Raw genomic sequence first — 19,778 nt, 5'->3', positions numbered from 1 at the left:
TTTCTCTCCATCCAAATCAGATTAGGATGGAGGACAGAAACTGTGGCTCTAAAGAATATCTGTATAACCATCACTCATCCCTCAAGCAATTAGTTTGTGAAAGCTAAATCTTAGTTGGAAGTGGTTATTGTTTGATCTAGATGAGATCAGGGAACTGTTGAATCATTTAGACTTCACCACTTTACCGCTGGCAACCAAAAAAAGGGGGGAAAATAATATGTACATAGTTGACATGAGTTGCTAAGGAGTAAGAGACTGAATCTTCCAGTCTGTCTTGGAGAAAAGGGAATTTATAGAAGAGGCAGCCCCTCCGCTGGACTATTGCATGAACCAACACATTAACACTGGAGGAAAAACAAGCCATTTATTCATTTTACTGGAAGAGACACTAGGCCTGGTCGGGCCAGCCAGTGCAGTCACATTATTGACATTTCTTCTGCAAAGAAGGCTTAACTCGATTGGTGTTCAACACATCTGCCCCACTCTGGCCAATGCATCCACACAGAGGAACAAAGAGTAATCTGGTTTGGATGTAGCAACAACTTTTCAGCTGAATACAGTACATCTATATTTGTTTTGTTTAATTTATGTGGTCCAGGTTTATTTGTATGGTTTTATCCAAAAAAAGAAAAAAGAAAAATTACAAAATTCCATCCATATTGACAGGACAAACTTGTGACAAAAGTCATCTGTAAAGTGAAAACACAGATGGCATACAGACACAGTCTGAATAAAAACAATACAAAGACTGCAACTCCTGCTCCTCATCACAAAGCAGGTCAAGTGACAAAATCCTGTTGGCTTGCCACAACACTGGATGATGGATCGTTGATTGAGCTTCACCAGAGTTCAGTCTTTAACGATCCAGTGGTTGAAAAAAGTGGCTCCGTTTATGCTTGGATGGTACTCTTGGCACTGAAAGCCATGTAATAGACCAGGATACCAATGAGGGCAGCCACCACCTCAGTAGATACCCATGGGCCACTCCACGCACCCTGTAGTGAGGGGTTTAATAAAAGATCAGTACAGGTTTACTTAGGAAGAGAAGTAAACGGATGGATTATTCATTCCAGTTTCATCTGGTTTTAGGTTTACTCTGACACTGAGAACAACATGGGTGATTACCCAGATTAGACCTCACACCACAAAGTACACAACGAATGATCAGAGTCATTTTTAAAGTATGATGTTATTCTTAAATGAGTGTACCATTCATTTATCTGTTTTTCTTTAATATGTAGTAATACAAAGGCATTTTCCCAGGCAGGATGTCAGAGGCTCATAACCACAGAACTGAACTAAATATACAATGCTCTATTTCAGTCAGTGACTGTTGGCTCTATAATTATTTATTTTTTAAATTATTATTGAAGGGACTCCCGCTGTGAATCAGAAACAATCCCAGTGAAGTCCTCATGGCTGCTGCTATAAAGCCCTTGATAACTCCAGGGCTATGTGGCTATCTACACATACAGAGGATGTGGAGCAACATTAGTATTCACTTGGAGTCATGTTTCTGGCCACCTGGAATATTAGCCCAATATTCAACCTCTTTGGGCTCTGTTTTAATCTCCACTAACTCCTGAGGGAAATACTCTTTAGCAGCTAAAGGCTCCACCATGTTCAAACAGCTGCCTGCTGATGAGAGTCGTAAGACTTAAGTAAAACAGAGAAGTTGCGGGCTGGAAAATCCAAACAATGAGCAGAAAAATGCTGCAAAGCTCTGTAAAGCTGAGGGGAACTGCATGATAATTCTCTGGGTTCCTCATTTCAAGTAACACCTTTCACACAGAGGTAGGCATGTGAATCATTGTTAATACAAAAATACTGATTGCAGACGCATCAAATCAGGAGTGTTAAGTCAGGCTAATAGTACCATTATTATCACCGTATTTACGTGTTCAACCGAAGGGTCTATAAGAGACTCACCCTGTGATCAATGTTGACGGAGAAGAGAGGCTGAATGGCATTTACATCTTCATTGTTTCTCTGGGCCTGGAACAAAGGAAATACACTCATATAATTCAAAATGACTTGCAAAGCAAGTAGAGCTCACTGGCAGTAAACGGATGAGCATATCAACTATACATGAAACACTAACCTTGCGCAGGGCACTGTAAGACTCCTCATCAAAGAATTTGACCTGATATGTTCCAGAGCTGGCCTGTTTGTGAGGAAGACTCCAGGACACCTGAGGAAAGAAGTCACATGTTGATCAATGGTGGGGAGTTGTATTAGTGTCTAAAATCAAAGCTTTCACTCCTCTCTGACAGTATGAGCTATCGATATAAGGGGTTCTGCGGAATGGATTATGGACAGGGAATGTTTGAAATGAACCGGTTTGTATGAACTGCTATATAACGGTTTATATCTGTCCCAAACAGCCTCTTGAGATGGAGACAGCACATCTGATGTCTGACAGCAGCTGGTTCCACAATCGTGGAGAAGCAACTGCAAAGGCACAGTCACCTTTTAGTTTTAGTTGTGACCTTGGGATATAGAAGATATTTTTTCTGTCATATTAAAAAGATCTTGGAGCTGACTGCCAGTGAGTAAAATGACTGAATAAAGGTCTTAAGTTGAATTCTAAAGTGAACAGGGAACCAATAAAGAGAGGCTAGGACTGCAGTGTTGTGCTTGCACTTTTTAGCACCAGTCAACATCCTTGCAGCTGCATTTTGGACCGATCTGCAAGTGAGTTAAGACGACTGTGGAAGGCCTTAACATAGGGGATTGCAAGAATCCAGTTGTGATATGATGAAGGTATGACTTACTGGCCAGAAGAGGATAAAAGTGCCTTACTTTAGATTATATTTCTTGAGTGAACAAAGCAGAACTGTACTGTATCCTTGACCTGACCAACCCAGCTGAGGTCTAACACGGGTTTCCAGCAACAGGGTGAACACATACACACAGACTATCAAGGTTATTGTGGACTGACAAACAAACAAAGCAATGTCAGATTTGCTCTCATTCAACTCTAGGAAACCGTTGAACATCTAACCTCTAATGAGACACCCCCAACTGTCTCATTTTATATGCCAGTGTAGCTCTTGTCTGTGTTTTTGTGTGAGCTCACCAAACCAAATTCCACTTGTGGATAAAATATTGAATCTCACTCAGGCAGTTTAAAAACGCACTCTTACTGCTTGTGTCAGCAGGTGTTATCAGCTCCTGCAGCCGAGTGTCACTACATGAACCTGAGGACACATACATACCTGGTACTTGCCAACATCCTGCCCTCTGGTCACCGGGAATTGTCTTCCATTGACATCAGCATACAGAGTCACACTCTGGAGAAAACAGAATTGATCACCAATAAATCGATAACATCAATTATAGCGTCTCCTCTGAGGGTCTGGAGGCGAACATTTACCTGTGCTCCGTTGGCACAGGCAAGACTGAGTTCAACGATGAAGACAGACTCGGACGAGATGACGGCGTCGGAGGTGGTGTAGGCCGACGGAGTGATCACTGGGTCCGTGCAGCTCTCGCCTGTCACCACAGAGAACAGGGGTGAGGTTAGCTAACCACACTTGACACCGATAAAACACATGTCTGACCGATATGTGTTATCATTCCACCCAATTTAGAAGACACGTTGAAGTGGTTCAATGAACTAGCCACTAGCTAAGGCTGGTTAGCATTACTGGCTTTATAGATATTTAAGATATTTTTCCACCGCTGACATACCCGAGCAGGCGACCACCAGCAGAGCGAGGAAGGTAGCTATCCGGATCATCGTGGTGTCTGAGGTTGTCGGAGAAGTTTCGTCGTCGCTGTTGCTGAGCTCCTACTGCCGGACCGCACCGCTTCTTTCAAACCGACCGAGAAAGTCCACCTCAGCTCAACGCTGCTGCTCCCACTGCGCCTGCGTTAGAATGACGTGGACTGTTGCGCAGCGAGGCATTCTGGGAAAGCACTCAGTCGACACGTCATCAGAGTCAAAACCACAGACTATTTAAAAACAAAAAAATGAAGTTTACAGATGTTTTACTTGAGAACAGGAAGCTTTACCACAGTGTGAATATATTGTATAAGTGAAAGTCCTGTATTCATTCTACCTGAGTTAAAGTACGTTACTACCAAAAAGTAGTAGTATTGACTCCCATATCAGGGCCTGAAAGATTCATTTTTTTGGTTTTATAAACATAAAATGATATTTTGCACTTACAACCTAAATTGTAGTACAAAATCAAAAATATTAATCAATAGGGCTTCATGAGCGTTCACGTTGATTTTGTTGTGGGACAAGTTAAAACATTACTCTCACTAGTGTAAGCTTCAGTGTTATTTTATAATCCCCCTAAGTACAGGTGCCCTCATAACCCTTGGCTACATTAGCACGTGGTGGCCTCATGTATGACATTAAAAACAGTCACCAGTTTCAATATTGTGGCTGAATGCATAAACTTTTTTTTTTTTCTGTGCCATGTTCTATTACATTAAAGCAATTTAGATACAGTAGCTTTCATAAGTATTTGTAGTTTTGTTTACTTATTTTTACATTTTCTTTTCTTTTTTTGTAGGTAAATATGTAGTTACCCACTAAAAATCTCTCCCTATTTAAAAAAAAAAAAAAAAAAAAAATCCAAAAAAGAGCAGAGAGAATAGACAAAATATTTATTCGGCATGCAGCCCAGATATACAGACAAGTTGTATTTGTCAACAATTCCTTACAAATAATATATACAAATTTCACAGTTTTCTTATAAATGTTGTGACTCATTAGTTTAATAAAAAGACATTTGACGAAGAATGTACTGTATGTGTGATTGTATGTAGATATGCATGTACTGATTAGGTAAAAAATAATCAGAGAAATTTGTGATTTAAACTAGGAATAGTTGAATATCAACACCTACACTGATGCAGATATAAAGTCATAAGTTGTTTAACTACATTCAGCTGTACACTAACACATCTGTGCATTTCAAGTAATCCACAGTTTCCACAATATACTGCAGATCTGCAGTGACAACGGGGATCTGCTGTGCGAAACATGAATGAAAGGGCCTCTGAGTAGGGAGCCCCCCCTGTGGAGAGAAGCCCAGACCAATCACAGGGACCTCAGAGGAGTGACTATGGGTCAGTGATCTGAGTTTTCCAGAAATAGATGTGCTGAAAGCTACTGTCAGAGCGCATCACCCTACACCTCAGTTTTCATTTGTATCATCTCCCTGTCTCTCTTCATGTCATCTACTAATGCCAGTCCTCCCAGTCCAATGGAGAACCCCCCCCCACCCCACCCCCCCCAAAGAGCCCTGCTCATTTCCCCTTGCGTCCATCCCGCTTCCCTTTCTTTTGGGGAGCCTGGGCAGGGAGAGAGGAGGCGGTGGAGGAGGAGGGATCCTGCGGTGCTTGACGTAAGAGGAGCTCCTTGAAGACCGAGTCCATCTGGCGACAGACCTCCTGTGAGATGAAATAAACAATGGTGATGAGCGATAGGAAAAAAAGACAAAACTGTCTTTGTTTCCTGAATTCCCCTCGGCTCGAGAGTTTCTATTAATGTTTGTAATAAAAGCCACAATGTACTATTGCCATTTAGTCATTAGTTATTTAGTACTGCTTTCTAAAAAGCTTTCACCCTAACATATAATAAAAAGGGTTTGTAAGTTATAACTGATTGAGTCGAGTCTTAATAAGTCATTTATTAACGCTCTGTATGCGAGTTATAAGCTGTAACTAATTTTGGGTTGCTAGGTTGTGAGAAATCTCTTGACTGGTGTTATCCTCCTCCAATACAAATTTGGCTTCATCTCTTTAGTACATCAGAAGATATCACCAAGGGATGGTTCAACCACTTAACATCTGGAAAAACCTGTACATTAGCAACTTGTTACATTATGGCATTTACAACAGCAGACTCTCATTAAAGCCATTTGCTGCAGCTTATAAACACAGCTCTTTGTACATTGTGGAGCAGAAAACTTAAAATTAAATGGAGGCACAGACCTTGTCTATTTGAACAACAATATCCTCAGAGGAGGAGTTTTCCTGGATCCTGAATGCAGGGAAAGATATTAGAAAACATTAATTTCTAACACAAATATAATAAGTCAGCTGCCGTAGTGCAACATTTGGTGATACTCACTCTCTACGTGCCAAGTTAGGAGAGGGGACCCGTCGTGGTTTGCACTGTGGTACAACAAGAATCTGAAACATTAACTTTCCACCTGAGGCGCTGCTGCCCCCTGCTGGTCCACCTGTTAACCTGTTTTGGTCAATGCAGCCACTGCTGTTGGCTCTAGGACGCTCTGCTCTTCTCTGTGGTGCTGCAGATGAGCTGGCACTGTTGTCAACTGAGAATCCTGTTTCCAGCTCTGTAACACATCAATTGTTACATTATCTTATTCTATTCAGTGATACCATAGAGAAATAATAAACCAAGATCAGCATAGAAATTTACCATCTTTGCCTTGAGTGTACTCTGCTTCTACATCTCCTTCTTCAATAAGAGGCTCACTGTGAAGAAACATGCTCAGATAATCATTCCACAATATAGTGTATATCCATGTTATATGTGAGCTTTGGGTATGCACATCTTTTTTTTTTTTTTTTTTTTTTCTTACCAGTCATCCTGCTCCAGTGTCATGCATTTCTCATACACTGGTCCTGGCACTTCACTCTGGCTGGGGAAGATGCTTTCATGCAGGAGAATGAGGCTTTTCACCAGAGCATTGATCTGAGGCTGCAAGGTGACAACATCGTCATCTTGAGCCCCTCTGACCAGGCTGGGGCCAAAACACACGGCCAGGTTGTAAGGCTGCATCATGTTCTCGTCGCTGTACTGCGACACACTGGAGGAACAGGGCAGAGAAACACTAAATTATGTGATGAAGGAGCAAGAAGGCCAGAAGTGAAAAGTTGAGAGGCATGTACATAGTGAAACAAAGCTTAACTTTACCTTTCTCTTACACTTAACCAATACAAATACACAGACGTTAAAAAAAAAAAATAAAAGATTAAAACTTTCCTTTGTCTTTTTCCACTTAGTTTGGTTTACTTCCTTTTTGTTGACATGTGTGTGAACCTTTCTTCTTTGTCTATTTGTATGTGTTTTATCTCTGTGTCAATCATTTATCTCTGTCAAGGCACTGCTGAATGTGTTGCCATTTTGCACTAATAAAATTAGACATTAGTAATTCTGTTACACATCACTGTATACATTTTGTGAAAAATTAAATCTAAATAACAAATTCAATTTTTCACAATTCCTTGTGTAAAAATATGAAATCAAGCTACCTTCCTGAGGCTGTCTTAAGAGCAATATCAGCAGCTCCTTCTGAAAACGAGCTGCTGTGTACATTTGGCTTTGATGTATATATAATTAACTTCTCTCAGATATGATAAGACATCAGCTAAGGTAAAAAGACTTGGTCCTTGTCCTTTCTTGGTTCCCTGTAAATTATTGTTTATAAATGCAAAAAAGAAAAAAAGAAGAAAAAAAAAAGAATTGTATTTTTGCATACTAGACAGTAACAACTGCAAAGAGTTACCATACTTACTGATGAAGGAATGCAAAGAGGTATCTCATGACAACGATGGTGGGCTCGGGATAGGCAGAGATGACTGTTTTGAGCTGAGCTGCTTTCTCTGTGTCGTTCTTTATTTCTAAGAAAGGGTGATGAAATAAAGATAAGCTTCTGCTGTGTGCAGTTAGCAACATTTGGTTAACATTTCAACACATACACCCACTCACATTGTCTCACACACACACACACACACACACACACACCACGCACGCACCACGCACGCACAAACTCACGCGCATACTCCAGGAGCTGGTTGGTGCTGTTGATGGGGAAGAGGGGATTCTCCAGACCCCTGAAGTAGAGCTTCAACACTCCAGCCACAGAGTCCATGTCATACCTCTGCTCAGCCAGGGGGTCCTCTCCTGCAGGGGAAGCCCATGGCACACTGCCCCACATTATTAATGCTCCAGAGTGAGGGGTGGCTACTCTATAAGAAGGGGTCATGCCAACACACTCATACAAGAACAAAGACAACACACAGGCCTACCTCGCTCAAATGCATCCCTTCAGGTTGTTGACCTCCATCTGAGACCCTGGCACTCTAAATATCCCCTCATGGTGGAGTCCTGACAGAGAGATAGATTACAATAATTTCTCAGTGCTGTGCTGGCGCCATTGCTGTCTGACACTGTGGCTTTTTTTTTTTATATGAACACTGAGGTGCTCTGAAGGTGGGGAACCTTTTGATTCTATATAGTGGCTTTAAGTGTGACTGTTACTATTTTTAAACTACAACTATGTCTGTGATTATCATTTGCACCACAGCTACAACTTGCCATCTGCTGGCTCATTGTCCCTTCCATCATCAATACTCACCATTGAGGTTGATATAGCGAATGCAACTTTCCACAACGACTGGAATCTGTTGTTCCTGATGCCTGAATGAAACATATTTAGTAAACAATTTTTACAAACCTCTGATGTACTGGAAAAGAAAAGTCAACTGAATAGACCAAAAGTCAACCTGAGACATGGTGTGTAATAATGATGCTAGCTACCTGTATGAAGGCCAGCATGTCTCCACTGAAAAGTTTGTGGTTGTGCATCAAATTGGCACTCGAGTGGTTCTTCCTGACACGCATAGATTTTCCATTGTGTCTGCAGAGCAAGATAACATATTGTGAAAACACAGTATTGTGACACAGCTGTCTAATATCTGCAGAATTTCTGCATTGTATGGCTTCCACTAATAAATCACAAAGATACTGACTCTATATGAAGTCTTTAAATATTTATATCCCTACCTAGGTTGATGTCCATTTGATGCTTCAGCTACAAAGAAAAAAAAGAAAAGAATCAGAACTAGTTTAATCAGGAACCAGCCAGTAACAAGAAATGAGAAATACATTAGATTAAATAAATATATAACACTGTGCTTGCTGGTTAAAAAAGAAAAAGAAAAGGGAACAACGACCTAGTGGACATTGTGTCTCACAATGCACCAGCTGCTCTGAAATGGCACTTTGGGTCAGCAGTTTGCCTTATGGCATTGTTAAATAAGAAATGCAGAAGTGATACCTTTTTCCACAGCCACTTTAAGCAGGTCATGTTTAGCTTGCAGTTTAGATGCCAGTGAACTGCCAACAAGGTACTCTTTTATTCTCTGTAGAATAAATCAAATGTGATTTAAAATCATGGTGTCACCATGATTCACCATATTTCTTATCATCACCATGACTTTCACAACCAAACCAAAAACCAAATCTACATATCCACCAACTGCATTTCATCAAAACCATGCTTATTTTTGGTAGACTCACAGTGAAGTACAGGTTCTCTATCTCTTGCAGGTTGGCCCTGCGACGTGCTACGCTAGGCTTGACTGTCAGGTTTTCGGTGCTGCCGTCCTGAGATGAACTGCTGCCGCTGTTCGGCTCCAGATCATCATCACCAATGATCTCCAGCAGGGAAGACTGGGCAGCTAACATGTTCTTCATAGCCTGTATGACAGTGGCACAGGTGATATTACAGACATTCTGGTCATCACAGACTTAATATTATGCTTTCTGCACTTAATTGTGGCCATGCCAATGACCATGTGGTGTCAAAATATCAGAATCTGCCTTTAAAGTCCTGTCAAATGCCAGGGTAACAACTTTAGCATGTGAATAATACAAACAAAGGAGGTAAACCTTGACATGAACTTGAGGTTTAGTGACTCAGACTTGAAATTTGGTAAGTTTTTGTGAAATGGTATCAAACAAGACAAAAATAGGCCAGATTTTGATAAATTTCAATAGAAATTTTTAAAAGACAACATGCAAAGTAAGTTGGATATAGTTTTTCCTCATTACAAGTTTGCCCGTTCATCTTTATTTGTGCTCCAGACACCTTTCATCAAAATGAATCAAATATGGTTAAGAACACAAGAATATAAATTTATTTAGAGTCTCTGCCTTGGACTCATAGGTGGTGACTCTGAATATGACACTAGTGGATATACTAGACCCACAAAAAAGGTGATGCTGTAAGTTAGTAAAGGTAAAGGTAGGTGTGATGTACCTCCTCAGTGTCCTCCGTTACTGCTTTCAGTCTGGTCTGTATCTGTTTGAACCTGGTCTCCAGCTCACACCTCATCTCACACTCTGCGCTGACCTCAGAAATCTGCCAGGACACAAGAAAGTCTAGAGATGCTGCCAAACAGCCACATAATCCACTGTTGATCATTTGTGGTGGGGACAGAAAACCACGCACCTGGTCCCCGTCGTGAGGCTGGTAGGAGAACCGAGGGGGCATAGAGAAGGCATTGTAATGGTCCTGCAGGAGGGTGTCTCTGTCTTGCCTCTGGTCCAGTCCAGACACAGCCCCTTGAAGCTGCTGCAGCCCCGTGCTCAGGTTGTTCTGAGCCCGCCACCGCCTGGACAGGTAGGCATCCATCACCCGGCCCAAAGAGAGGTGGTAGCCTACATCTGCACACTGACGGAGACAGGGACATTTCAGACTTTCAGATTAGAATGGTCAGTCTTCTTTAAACATGATATTCTAGGTGACACTACAGGTCTGATATCACATTATATTCCAGTGTTTTTTTTTTTTTTTTAATGCATTGATTGGCTCTATGGGGCACTGTTGTAAACACCAAAACTTGCAAATTCAAAACATTAAAAAATGATGATGCATCTCTAAAAGACCCCCAGAAGTGGGCGATCTCTACTTCAAGTAACACACAGGGTTTATGAATATGTTAGGAAACACAAAAGGGTGTGAAATGATGCACTCACGTCAATGAGAGTAGAGAGGTCTTGGAGGTAGTACTTATTCATGGAGGCATTGGCTGCGCTCAGGTTTATGAGGTAGTCATTTCGGGCCTTGCTGCACTTCAAGTGTATCTCTTGAACCTTACTTTGTCTCTATGACACACAAACATTTATCATCAAGAAGTTAAAAGAGTTGCACAATCTACATGCATGCACATAAAACTGCATCTAGAGAAGATATTTACTTTTTCTATCAACCTCTCCAGTTTCTTAGCAGCACTCTGCTTCTGCTTTTCCTCCTGTTTCTCTGCCTCCTTCAGCTTACCCTCTGCACACACATAGTCTGAGTGGTACTGGTAGTATGTCCTCCATGCCTGCACACAGATGCATACAGAAACGCTTTATTTCGTTTGTTTAGGAAATGGAAAATGTTTTGGGCGGTTGGTTTCGCACTTACAGTCTGCAACTCTGTGGTAACCTTAAGTAGTCCGTCTTGTAGTTGTGAGCAGATGTCTTTACTCTGGAAATGTAATGCAGAGGTAAAATACCACAAAGTGAGATGGCAGAGCACAGTGAGCCCTGAGATATATTCAACGCCCACAGGTCAAAGGGTGAAATGTTATTTTTAGCTCCAAGTCAGTTATGCTGTATGTGTACAGACTTGTCTTTCTTATGTTTGCAGCTGGTGGGTTGGTGCTTGTATCAGTACCTTCTTGGCAAGGCGTTGTGTGTACTCCAGACAGTGTGTGAGGGGTTGGATGAGGAAGTTGCTGCAACTCTCACTCAGCCCATTATGGTCCCTACTTTCCTGGCGGGTCTGGCACAGCAGAGCCAGCCAGACTTGCGCCACCGAGTGACTGCTGGGCTCCTTCCTGAGAATATGTAGAGAACAAAAAAGGGAGACACGAGGGGCAAACAATTTGTAAAGATGTAATGAGGAATGCTACACAACAGCATCCTCAAATGACCTGCTAGTTAATCAGTACATTACATACACTGCCAAAAGGCAGGACTGCCTTTACCTCTTAATCCTGGAGGTGAACCTTTCAGCAAGTTTTTCCAGGGAGCGGGCATACTCGCTTTCAATCTCACCCCGTCGCCGCAGGTAGTCTGTTAGGTCCTGCAGCTGCTGGCTCTTCTGCTCAAGTTGCAAGTCCAACACCTTCAGCTGATCCGCAAGCTGGCAACGCACCTCTGAGAGATGAAGAAACAAAGGGGGGAAAGAACAAACGATAAGGGAAGGAGAAAGAAATGCAAGAGAATGTGACTCATTCTGAAAGTCCTGCTGTGGGTGAGAAACGGATTTTACAAGGTTTCTTTCCTACTGAAAGACCACATGTTGACTACAGTCAACACGGGTTGAGATAAAGAGGGTGGGGTTGTAACAGTGGTTTGGATAAAAGTAATTCTTTTACCTTTGATTTGTGTGTCATAGTCCACCATACCGACCTTCTCCTTCCGGAGCTTCACATGGGAAGTCATTGTTGCTCCAACTGGGTGGAATTCTGATTAAAAGAAGTGAATATTTTACAATCACAATGTAATATGAAATATCAGTTGATCTGTACCTTTTACCCCTGCTGTAAAACCATACTGTGTTTATGTGCATGCAGGCTATTCTTTTCTTCTTTGCTGGACAAAGTCTGGTCAAAATCCAGGCCTGTGATCAGCTGCTGCACCCTAGTATGCCTCTCTTTAAACTTTCACACTCTTTGTGCTGAAACACCCCCTGCACAGGACATGCTAACTTCCTCCTGTCACAGAAAGAGCCAAACAAAAAGAAAAAGGAGCATGTTCATCTTACTGTAACACATCTCTTCAAGTCGGTCACCCTCTTGCTGTGCTCTGCTGAACGGCAGACGACTGGAAAGCCAGTCGGCATGTGCTGCCTGCTGCACCGGTCACGCTGCAGAATTGCATGAGGTGCAAAAATAGCTCTAGCAATCTCAGTTGCCCTAAAAATAGGATGAACCATGAGGCGTACAAATCTTGTTTTCACTGAAAACTACAGGTGGAGTGACCAGTGATACTCAACGCATATTCAGTATTTTCAAGTGTGGCCTAGTGTTTCTACAGCAGACATTATACTACTGGGATGACTGTGAATCTTGTTAAACAAAGTATTTTTCTGTTAAAGCTGGAAAAAGTGGGGCAAGTTAATCTGACTGGGAATTGACTTTAGAGAGGATAAACATGAGAGTTTTCAGTTTGTTTCTGGTCCATTTTTAAAATCATGTAGTATGACAGAAACTGCCTGTTCTCAGCAGAATAGAGAAGAAATTGTCCATGAAAGAGTATGACCGGAGCATCTCGAGGCGTGACAGCCATTTAAACGCATGATCACTTGACAGGCCTTTGACGAATTGAGACTCAACAACCAAGTCGCTGATGTTTTCTCAAGATATCATTTGTTAAAAACGACATTTAGTGCATGTCAGAAAGGGGAAGAGCAGGGTGTTTTCTTGCTGGATCATAACACTCTGTACACAACTATCACACACATTCTCTCTCTCTCTCTCTCCCCCCCCCCAACCCCACACCCCCTCCACTTCCCCTTTTTTCAAAAGCCAAACATCACTCATCAGCATTCTGTTCAGCTGAAATGTGCACTCTCCACTCTTTTCCAACTGAGACATTTTACCAACCTGCTAAAATAAAAATAAAAAATTAAAAAAAAATCACTGCTACATTACAGCAAATCCAAAACTCCCTGTTGAAAGGAGGGTGTCTTGATTTTTCCAGTGTATGTCACCCTTTTCCATTAGCCCTTTCATTCTTTCTCTATGTGATCAGCAGTGAATCACCTCCTCCTGTCGTCACAATCTGCTGTAATTTTTAAATAAAGCTAGCTTTAACCTTACTGCAACTGGTTTTTCAATTGTTGTCAGAGCAATGATGTGCGCTTCACTTTGGGTTCCCACAAGCACCAACACATAGATGATGCCTGAACTATGAGACGTTAATGGCCCGAGGGCTACGTCTGTAGCCAATAATAACATAATTGAAATGATCAAGCAGAACAGACCTTCACAACAGCACGCACTTTGCAGTACAAAAACATGTTTACTAGACCTAAAATGTTTTGGTGACACAAGCCAGTGAATGAAAATCGATAAAAGTTGAGGACATCCAGATTAAAAGAGTCTTACCTGAGGAGGAGCAGTCTTGACTAGTCTCTTCTCCAGACTGAGGCGACTAAATGATGCCAGTTAATAGCACAGTAAGCTCTCAACTGTTTCACCTCCCCCTCACATTGGACACGGATAGGATGTGGGTGGAGTGGAACTCATCTCTCTGACTCTCTCTCTCTCTCTCTCTTTCACACACACACACATACATACACTGCTTTTACTGCTCTCTCTTTCGCATCCCCTAATCTCACTCACACATTTGGTTTTGAAGGCATCGGTGTGTGATTGTGCAAGTGTGACGAGTGAAAACCTCTTCGAGTCAAGTCCTTCCTCCCTCTTTCATGCTGCCACTTGATCTCCACGGCAGGTCTTCAGTTCAATCAGACACCAGCTGTCTTCAGCTGATTAGTCCCTCCTCGCTGGCTTTTCACTGGCAACTAAATGAAATCAGCTGCTGTACTTTTGAGTTGTAAAAAGAAAAACCCTAACTACCCTGGGGAATTCTTGGCACAAGACTGAATCTGCAGTCTGCTTATATAGTGTATAACCACAGTTTAAGATGAGTAATCTTTGGCTAGTAACCCCAAAAACACCTCATGTCATGTAAAAACATTTAAACAAAACCAGAGGATAATACACTTCAGAAAAAAAAGCCTTGTAACATTCATCACATAGTACACTGATGCCATGACATCTGAGCCTGATCACTGACAGTAGCAGCATTGTTGTTTTCTCACCTATATCTGCAAAGTGTTAAATGGCACCGATGTGTGAAACTAAGCTATTTCAATTTGTGACAAACAGCCTAACTTTCAGAAAAGTCAGTGTGCAATTAATTTTCTGTTATCTATCATGCACTTCTCTCTCACTCTGGTTTCCTTCCTCAAACGCACAGTAAGATGATGTTGCATAATCACCATTAAAAAGATCAATTAAATAGACATATTTTGGCCAGTACAGTGAAGAACACTAATTGATCACACACCTATATCAAACACCTACAAGAACTCCCACGTAATATTTTAGTTCAGCTGTAAACCAGGGTCATTCAAGTACAATGGTTTCATTCGTTTTCACTTATAGTAAAGCCCCCATATGTAGCATTATTGTTATTATGATGCTGTACGTTTTATTTGCAGAAACATGTGACACAAAATGGTGCAGTCTGTTGCTTTCAGCCCACTTATTGGTGACAAAGGATCAGTTCAGCTGTGGGATAATAGGGTGAAATGCTCTCTGCCACAGTGCCCTTTTTTTGGTGCCACCACTAGGAGTCGCCAACATTGGACATTTTCAAATCCCACACATCCTAAAGGAGCTTTCAATCTCCCAATGGGAAGCTGTCTTATGGATTTTTTTAATTATACCTCATGTGCTTAGGAATATTAGTGATAGTGTAAATTCAGCAGTAACCTATTCACTGGCTGTGTAGATGGTTTTATTGCAGTTACTCTTGACAATTGGTTAAGAATTAATTCTTGTTTTAGCTAAACATATTGAAACATTTCATTGACCTCAGTACTGCATAGTGGCTGACTGAAACATTCTCCCACAATAATGATTGACTGTTATCTGATTGTAATGCTCTATGCCCAGAAGCAAACAACTATGCCGCTTTAATGGTCACTTGCTGAAAAAAGTGTCGTAACCAAAAGTATTATTTGAAAGATTTATTTGCAGTAATTCTGTTAAATAATTAAGAGACCAGATTGAGACAAACTGAAAAGCACAGGTTGTTTTCAATTCTGTAAATCTCACAGAGTTTGGGGTCACTTTTGGTAATGACACCAGCAATCCAATAAAAACTTTGAAACCAGTTATTCATTTTAGCTTCATTTAGATAACAATCCTGATTTGTGTCATTATCCCAAACTCTTTGTTCATCACTGCAAGATTTAAGAAAAACCAGTGATGGAAATGTTTGAACGGCATTGATGCACAGATGGTCACAGTTTGTAAAGCCAGAGATGCTGCCAGAACATTGTCAAACAGAGATAAAAAGAGGAACTGGAAGATGAATTTAAAAATGTCTACATCTGCAGTGTCATTGTGAATCAGAGGAAGAATCTTTAACGTCTGTGCTTTCTGTTGCCTCGCTGACTTCACTCAGCTCTTTGCTCTCTCCACCGCTGTCTCTCTCGCTCTCTCTCTCCTGGTCGCCTGAACCTGACGGGCTCTGGCCAGGCGGTGCCTCCTGACCAGACACACGCACCCCGGGCTTTCTCAGCTGTGGGACATACACAGAAAAATAGGACACATTCACCATTAGAATCTGCTTGTGCGGGCTCAATGGTGCCACGTGTCCACTTAGGTAGCGAGGGGCTTGTGAAAATCATGACAAGTGTGGCACCAACATGTTTGAATAAATGTAGAGATTATAGTCACCTCATCAGCCATGTGGGCCAGGTCTCTCTTCATGGCATATGCATCCTCCCCATCTGCATAATATTTAGGTTCTACCTCACTAATTCTGTGGAGGAACATCAAGACAACACATCAGCTACAGTGTGTATCAGTATCAGTATCAGGGCTGCAGGTGCCGTTAAGGACACTGTGTTCATTTCCTCTGTAGTTCTTTAAAGGGAATTTGGTGGTTTTAACAATCAGGAAGTTCTTTAAAAAGAATTCACAATGTCCCTTTTAAGATGAATTCAATGCAGACAGGAAGTATTTAAATTTGGCTAATTTTATATACATGAATGAAAGATTCAGCATTTCTCCCAAAAAATAATCTTATTCCTGGCATTGAAGGGAAGGTTAAACCTTCAAGACTAAATAATTGAGATATTTTGGTGACTTTATTTTTGTTGTCTGGGGCTGTTGGCAGGACATGAGCAGAGCCCTATTGATAGTGGGTTTTTGGGGCCAATACTGAAATCAGTCAGTGGGTAGTATAAAAACCCAGTAACAACAAGGGCCAATACAATGTTTTTGGGGGTAAAACACAAAATATAAATACACGGTTTTGAAAATCTAATTAGAACTTTGACCAAGATAAGCACCAAGCAGTACATTTTGTCAGTACTCTTTAGTCAACTATAACAGCAAGACTGTATATGTATGTATGTGTGATGACCTGCCAGATATCAATGAGACAAAAATGTTTTGCAGCACAGTGTGCACCGAGAAACCAGAGGTGCTTGTAACTGCTGTAGTAAGAAAAAATAAACACTGAGCCTGATGAAGCGTTGGACAAAGCGTAATGAGCACGGCCCTGATATTTTTATGTTGAGTGTGCATTCTTGTGGTTTATTTTATCTGACGTCGAAGAGATATTTTCTGTTATGCAATTTCTTGTTACAAATCTGTTGACATGTGCACCTATGTATATATATAAGTATCTGCAATAAGTTAATACTGTCCAGTAAATCAGCCCAGCCGTGCTCTACTAATGACCTCAGTATTTCTGAAAAGCCTACGTATGGCAATGCAAACTGTGTAAGAAAATTCCCAAGGATATTTACAATACAGTAAAAATAATTCAATGATATTGACTTACTGGAATTTGAGTGTGTTGGAGTACAGGTGCAGGGCTGCTCGGTTGCTGCAGTGGGGAGGAAAGATTAGCAAGTCTTTTGAAAACAGGTGAACTATCAAAGACAGTCAGAGCCTGACCACACCTTGCAAACCAAAAAACATGCAACAATTCTTTTGAACAAAAACAAAGACAAAGTTCACAGCCAGACAACAGCGTGCAGTACCTTTTACGAACATGAAGTGAGACATATTTAGCGTTGAAGTTTTCTATCATGGCCCGGCTGGCCTGGTCCATCAGCTTCTGAGCGAGCCCCAGACGTCTGTGGGAGCGCTTCACTGCCTGGAAGACAGAGACGAGGGGTTTTATTACCCAAGAAAAGCCAGCCAAATATCCCAGTATTATACCTGTTGTAATTTAAGTAACAGAGGAGATGTATGAGGCGTCTCTCATCCAGACTCACCAGTGATGTGATGTGTCCGTGGGGTACATCATCTGGATCCTCCTCCCTAAAAAGAGTTCATAGTTTTAGGAAAACATTTAACACCTCCATCGTCCAAATCACGCTAAGTAAAACAATTAAAGCTGATTACACATTACTCACATCTTTGCCAGCACATATCCCACAATTTTGCCATTTTCATCCTCTGCAATGTACGAGAGCTGAAACGATGAAAACACACAATGAGTGTCAGACGTAGAAATATAAACACTGAAAGGCTTTAGTTGATAGGAGCAGTGGTGTTAGCAGAAACAGGAAAACTACACTGTGCCTCGCTTACCTGAGGCCAGGACAATCCGTGATAGAAATAGTATTTCATCTGGTAGTTTTCTGGCAAACACAGCAGGTTACAGTGCTGCATATTCATAAGGTCCTCCGGCTGTAAAGAAAGAAAAAAAAACTGAATGTCTAGATGGTGATTGACACAACGCTAACCCCCCTTATCTACGATATTTGGTCGGCTAACGTGTAGGCTGTAGTAACTAGCTTAGCTAACAGCAGAAACAGCATGGCTGTCGAGAGGATTTCAGCACACTCACCCTTGCGTTTCGTATGTTCATTTTGTTAGCTGGCGTATTATCTGGACTGTGGAAACAGAAATCAACTATACTACACTGATCAATCAATTCATAATAGTTACAATATCAGGTTTAAAGGGCCCGGCTCGCTAGCCAGCTCAGTCGACTTGCTAGCAGGGAAGGGAGGGGAGGAAAGAGCATGCTACAATAACGTCAAACATTTCCGGTCACAGTGTGAGCCAGGACGTCACAGTAAAAGTTCTAATCCCTGCAGGAGACACACCGGCATGATATAAAACACTTTTATTTTGAAGAATACACTAACTTTGCTTAGACCTCGGATGTTGTGTTGTGGACTGTTGTGGACTGCGTTTATACACTTTGATGCATAGAGCAAAACTGGATTATCAAGCAGGCAAAGCAGGTTACTCCCCTGGGGCCCCAGATACCCAATATTGTACCGCTGTGGAGTCTTGTGTTAAAATCTAGACAGAAGTCCTACATTAATTATTTAAGTTTGGTAAAGGTTTGGTGTACCTATATTGTGGGTTCATATTCCCAAATAAGGTTATATTGCATTAAAATACCACACAGTGTCCTAATTTACGTACAGAAAACCAGACAGTATTTTCCCGGTAGAGCTATGGTCTCTTTAGTCTCAACCACTTGTAGACAAGAATACGTCCCTTCACACGTTTTCTGGATTACAAGTGTCTCTGGTTTCTCATTGATGTAAAATGACACAGTATTTGAATATTTTCCATTTAGCTGTACTTTTTTTTTTTTTTTGGCGCCAGGCAAGACCAGCCTGTTACTTATTTATTTTATTATTATTTATAGTTTTAGTTCCAGGTAAAAGTTTTTCAAGTAACGGGTCAAACGGGTCAAACCTCAACGAAATCAAGTTCTGAAAACAAACAAACAAGCAAACAAATGCATTTTTAAAGAGACAATCTACAATTTATATAATTGAAATATTTCACAGTATCATAAACCCTTGAGTCAAATATTTACAGAGAATTTTTCTTGTAGGAGACAGGATGGTATTTTCCCTGTTCGTTTTTTTCCATGATCACATTACTGTTGCTATTTTTTTTTTCCATTTACTGATTGAATGTCAAGTAGATACCTACACTATACATCTTTTGGCTTCATAATCAATAAAGTTAAACTGAGCTACAGCTGAATTATTGTTATCTGTATATGAAGCAATCTGGACAGTAAAATTATGCCTCAAAATGTTGAAAACCACAGATCCTAGGAAAACTTAAAAGTTACAGCCAAGGTATGAGATTTACAAAGATGTGAAAAGAAGGGATAAAACACAGAAGAATCTTCTTTTTAATGGGCTAGCTGGAATTTTTAGTTTAGTAAAGGTAGTTCAGGTAAAGTACTGGTACCCAATCAGCAGTACAACATG

General features: G+C 41.1%; 3 protein-coding genes across 3 annotated transcripts; all 3 read right to left on the bottom strand.

Moving 5' to 3' along the window:
• Nucleotides 1-350: 350 nt before the first annotated feature.
• Nucleotides 351-3,876, bottom strand: ssr4 (signal sequence receptor, delta). The gene is made up of 6 exons (XM_018666076.2): nt 3,694-3,876; nt 3,377-3,495; nt 3,219-3,293; nt 2,102-2,191; nt 1,930-1,995; nt 351-995 (listed from the first exon to the last, which is right to left on the bottom strand). Exons 1-6 carry the CDS (start codon nt 3,740-3,742, stop codon nt 891-893), a joined length of 504 nt encoding a protein of 167 aa, XP_018521592.1. The 5' UTR covers nt 3,743-3,876; the 3' UTR covers nt 351-890.
• A 730-nt stretch (nt 3,877-4,606) lies between these two features.
• Nucleotides 4,607-14,159, bottom strand: LOC108876556 (SLIT-ROBO Rho GTPase-activating protein 3-like). Its single transcript, XM_051071203.1, is given in 23 exon segments — nt 4,607-5,412; nt 5,956-6,004; nt 6,095-6,323; nt 6,410-6,465; nt 6,573-6,800; nt 7,509-7,614; nt 7,769-7,897; nt 8,023-8,041; nt 8,043-8,101; nt 8,352-8,406; nt 8,534-8,633; nt 8,780-8,807; nt 9,054-9,138; nt 9,296-9,475; nt 10,038-10,139; nt 10,230-10,451; nt 10,757-10,885; nt 10,978-11,106; nt 11,190-11,252; nt 11,442-11,604; nt 11,755-11,926; nt 12,148-12,237; nt 13,882-14,159. Coding segments are annotated over 22 exon segments (2,514 nt in total). The 5' UTR covers nt 12,215-12,237; nt 13,882-14,159; the 3' UTR covers nt 4,607-5,268.
• A 1,359-nt stretch (nt 14,160-15,518) lies between these two features.
• Nucleotides 15,519-18,569, bottom strand: naa10 (N-alpha-acetyltransferase 10, NatA catalytic subuni). The gene is made up of 8 exons (XM_018666189.2): nt 18,380-18,569; nt 18,121-18,219; nt 17,943-18,001; nt 17,802-17,847; nt 17,565-17,680; nt 17,363-17,407; nt 16,249-16,333; nt 15,519-16,090 (listed from the first exon to the last, which is right to left on the bottom strand). The coding sequence occupies exons 1-8, from the start codon at nt 18,398-18,400 to the stop codon at nt 15,908-15,910; spliced, it is 654 nt and encodes a 217-aa protein (XP_018521705.1). The 5' UTR covers nt 18,401-18,569; the 3' UTR covers nt 15,519-15,907.
• Nucleotides 18,570-19,778: the final 1,209 nt, after the last annotated feature.

This window comes from Lates calcarifer, linkage group LG6, assembly GCF_001640805.2.
Source record: "Lates calcarifer isolate ASB-BC8 linkage group LG6, TLL_Latcal_v3, whole genome shotgun sequence".
Lineage (NCBI taxonomy): Eukaryota > Metazoa > Chordata > Actinopteri > Centropomidae > Lates > Lates calcarifer.
The sequence above is the reverse complement of the archived record's forward strand: the minus strand, read 5'-3'. Positions and strand labels throughout refer to the sequence as shown.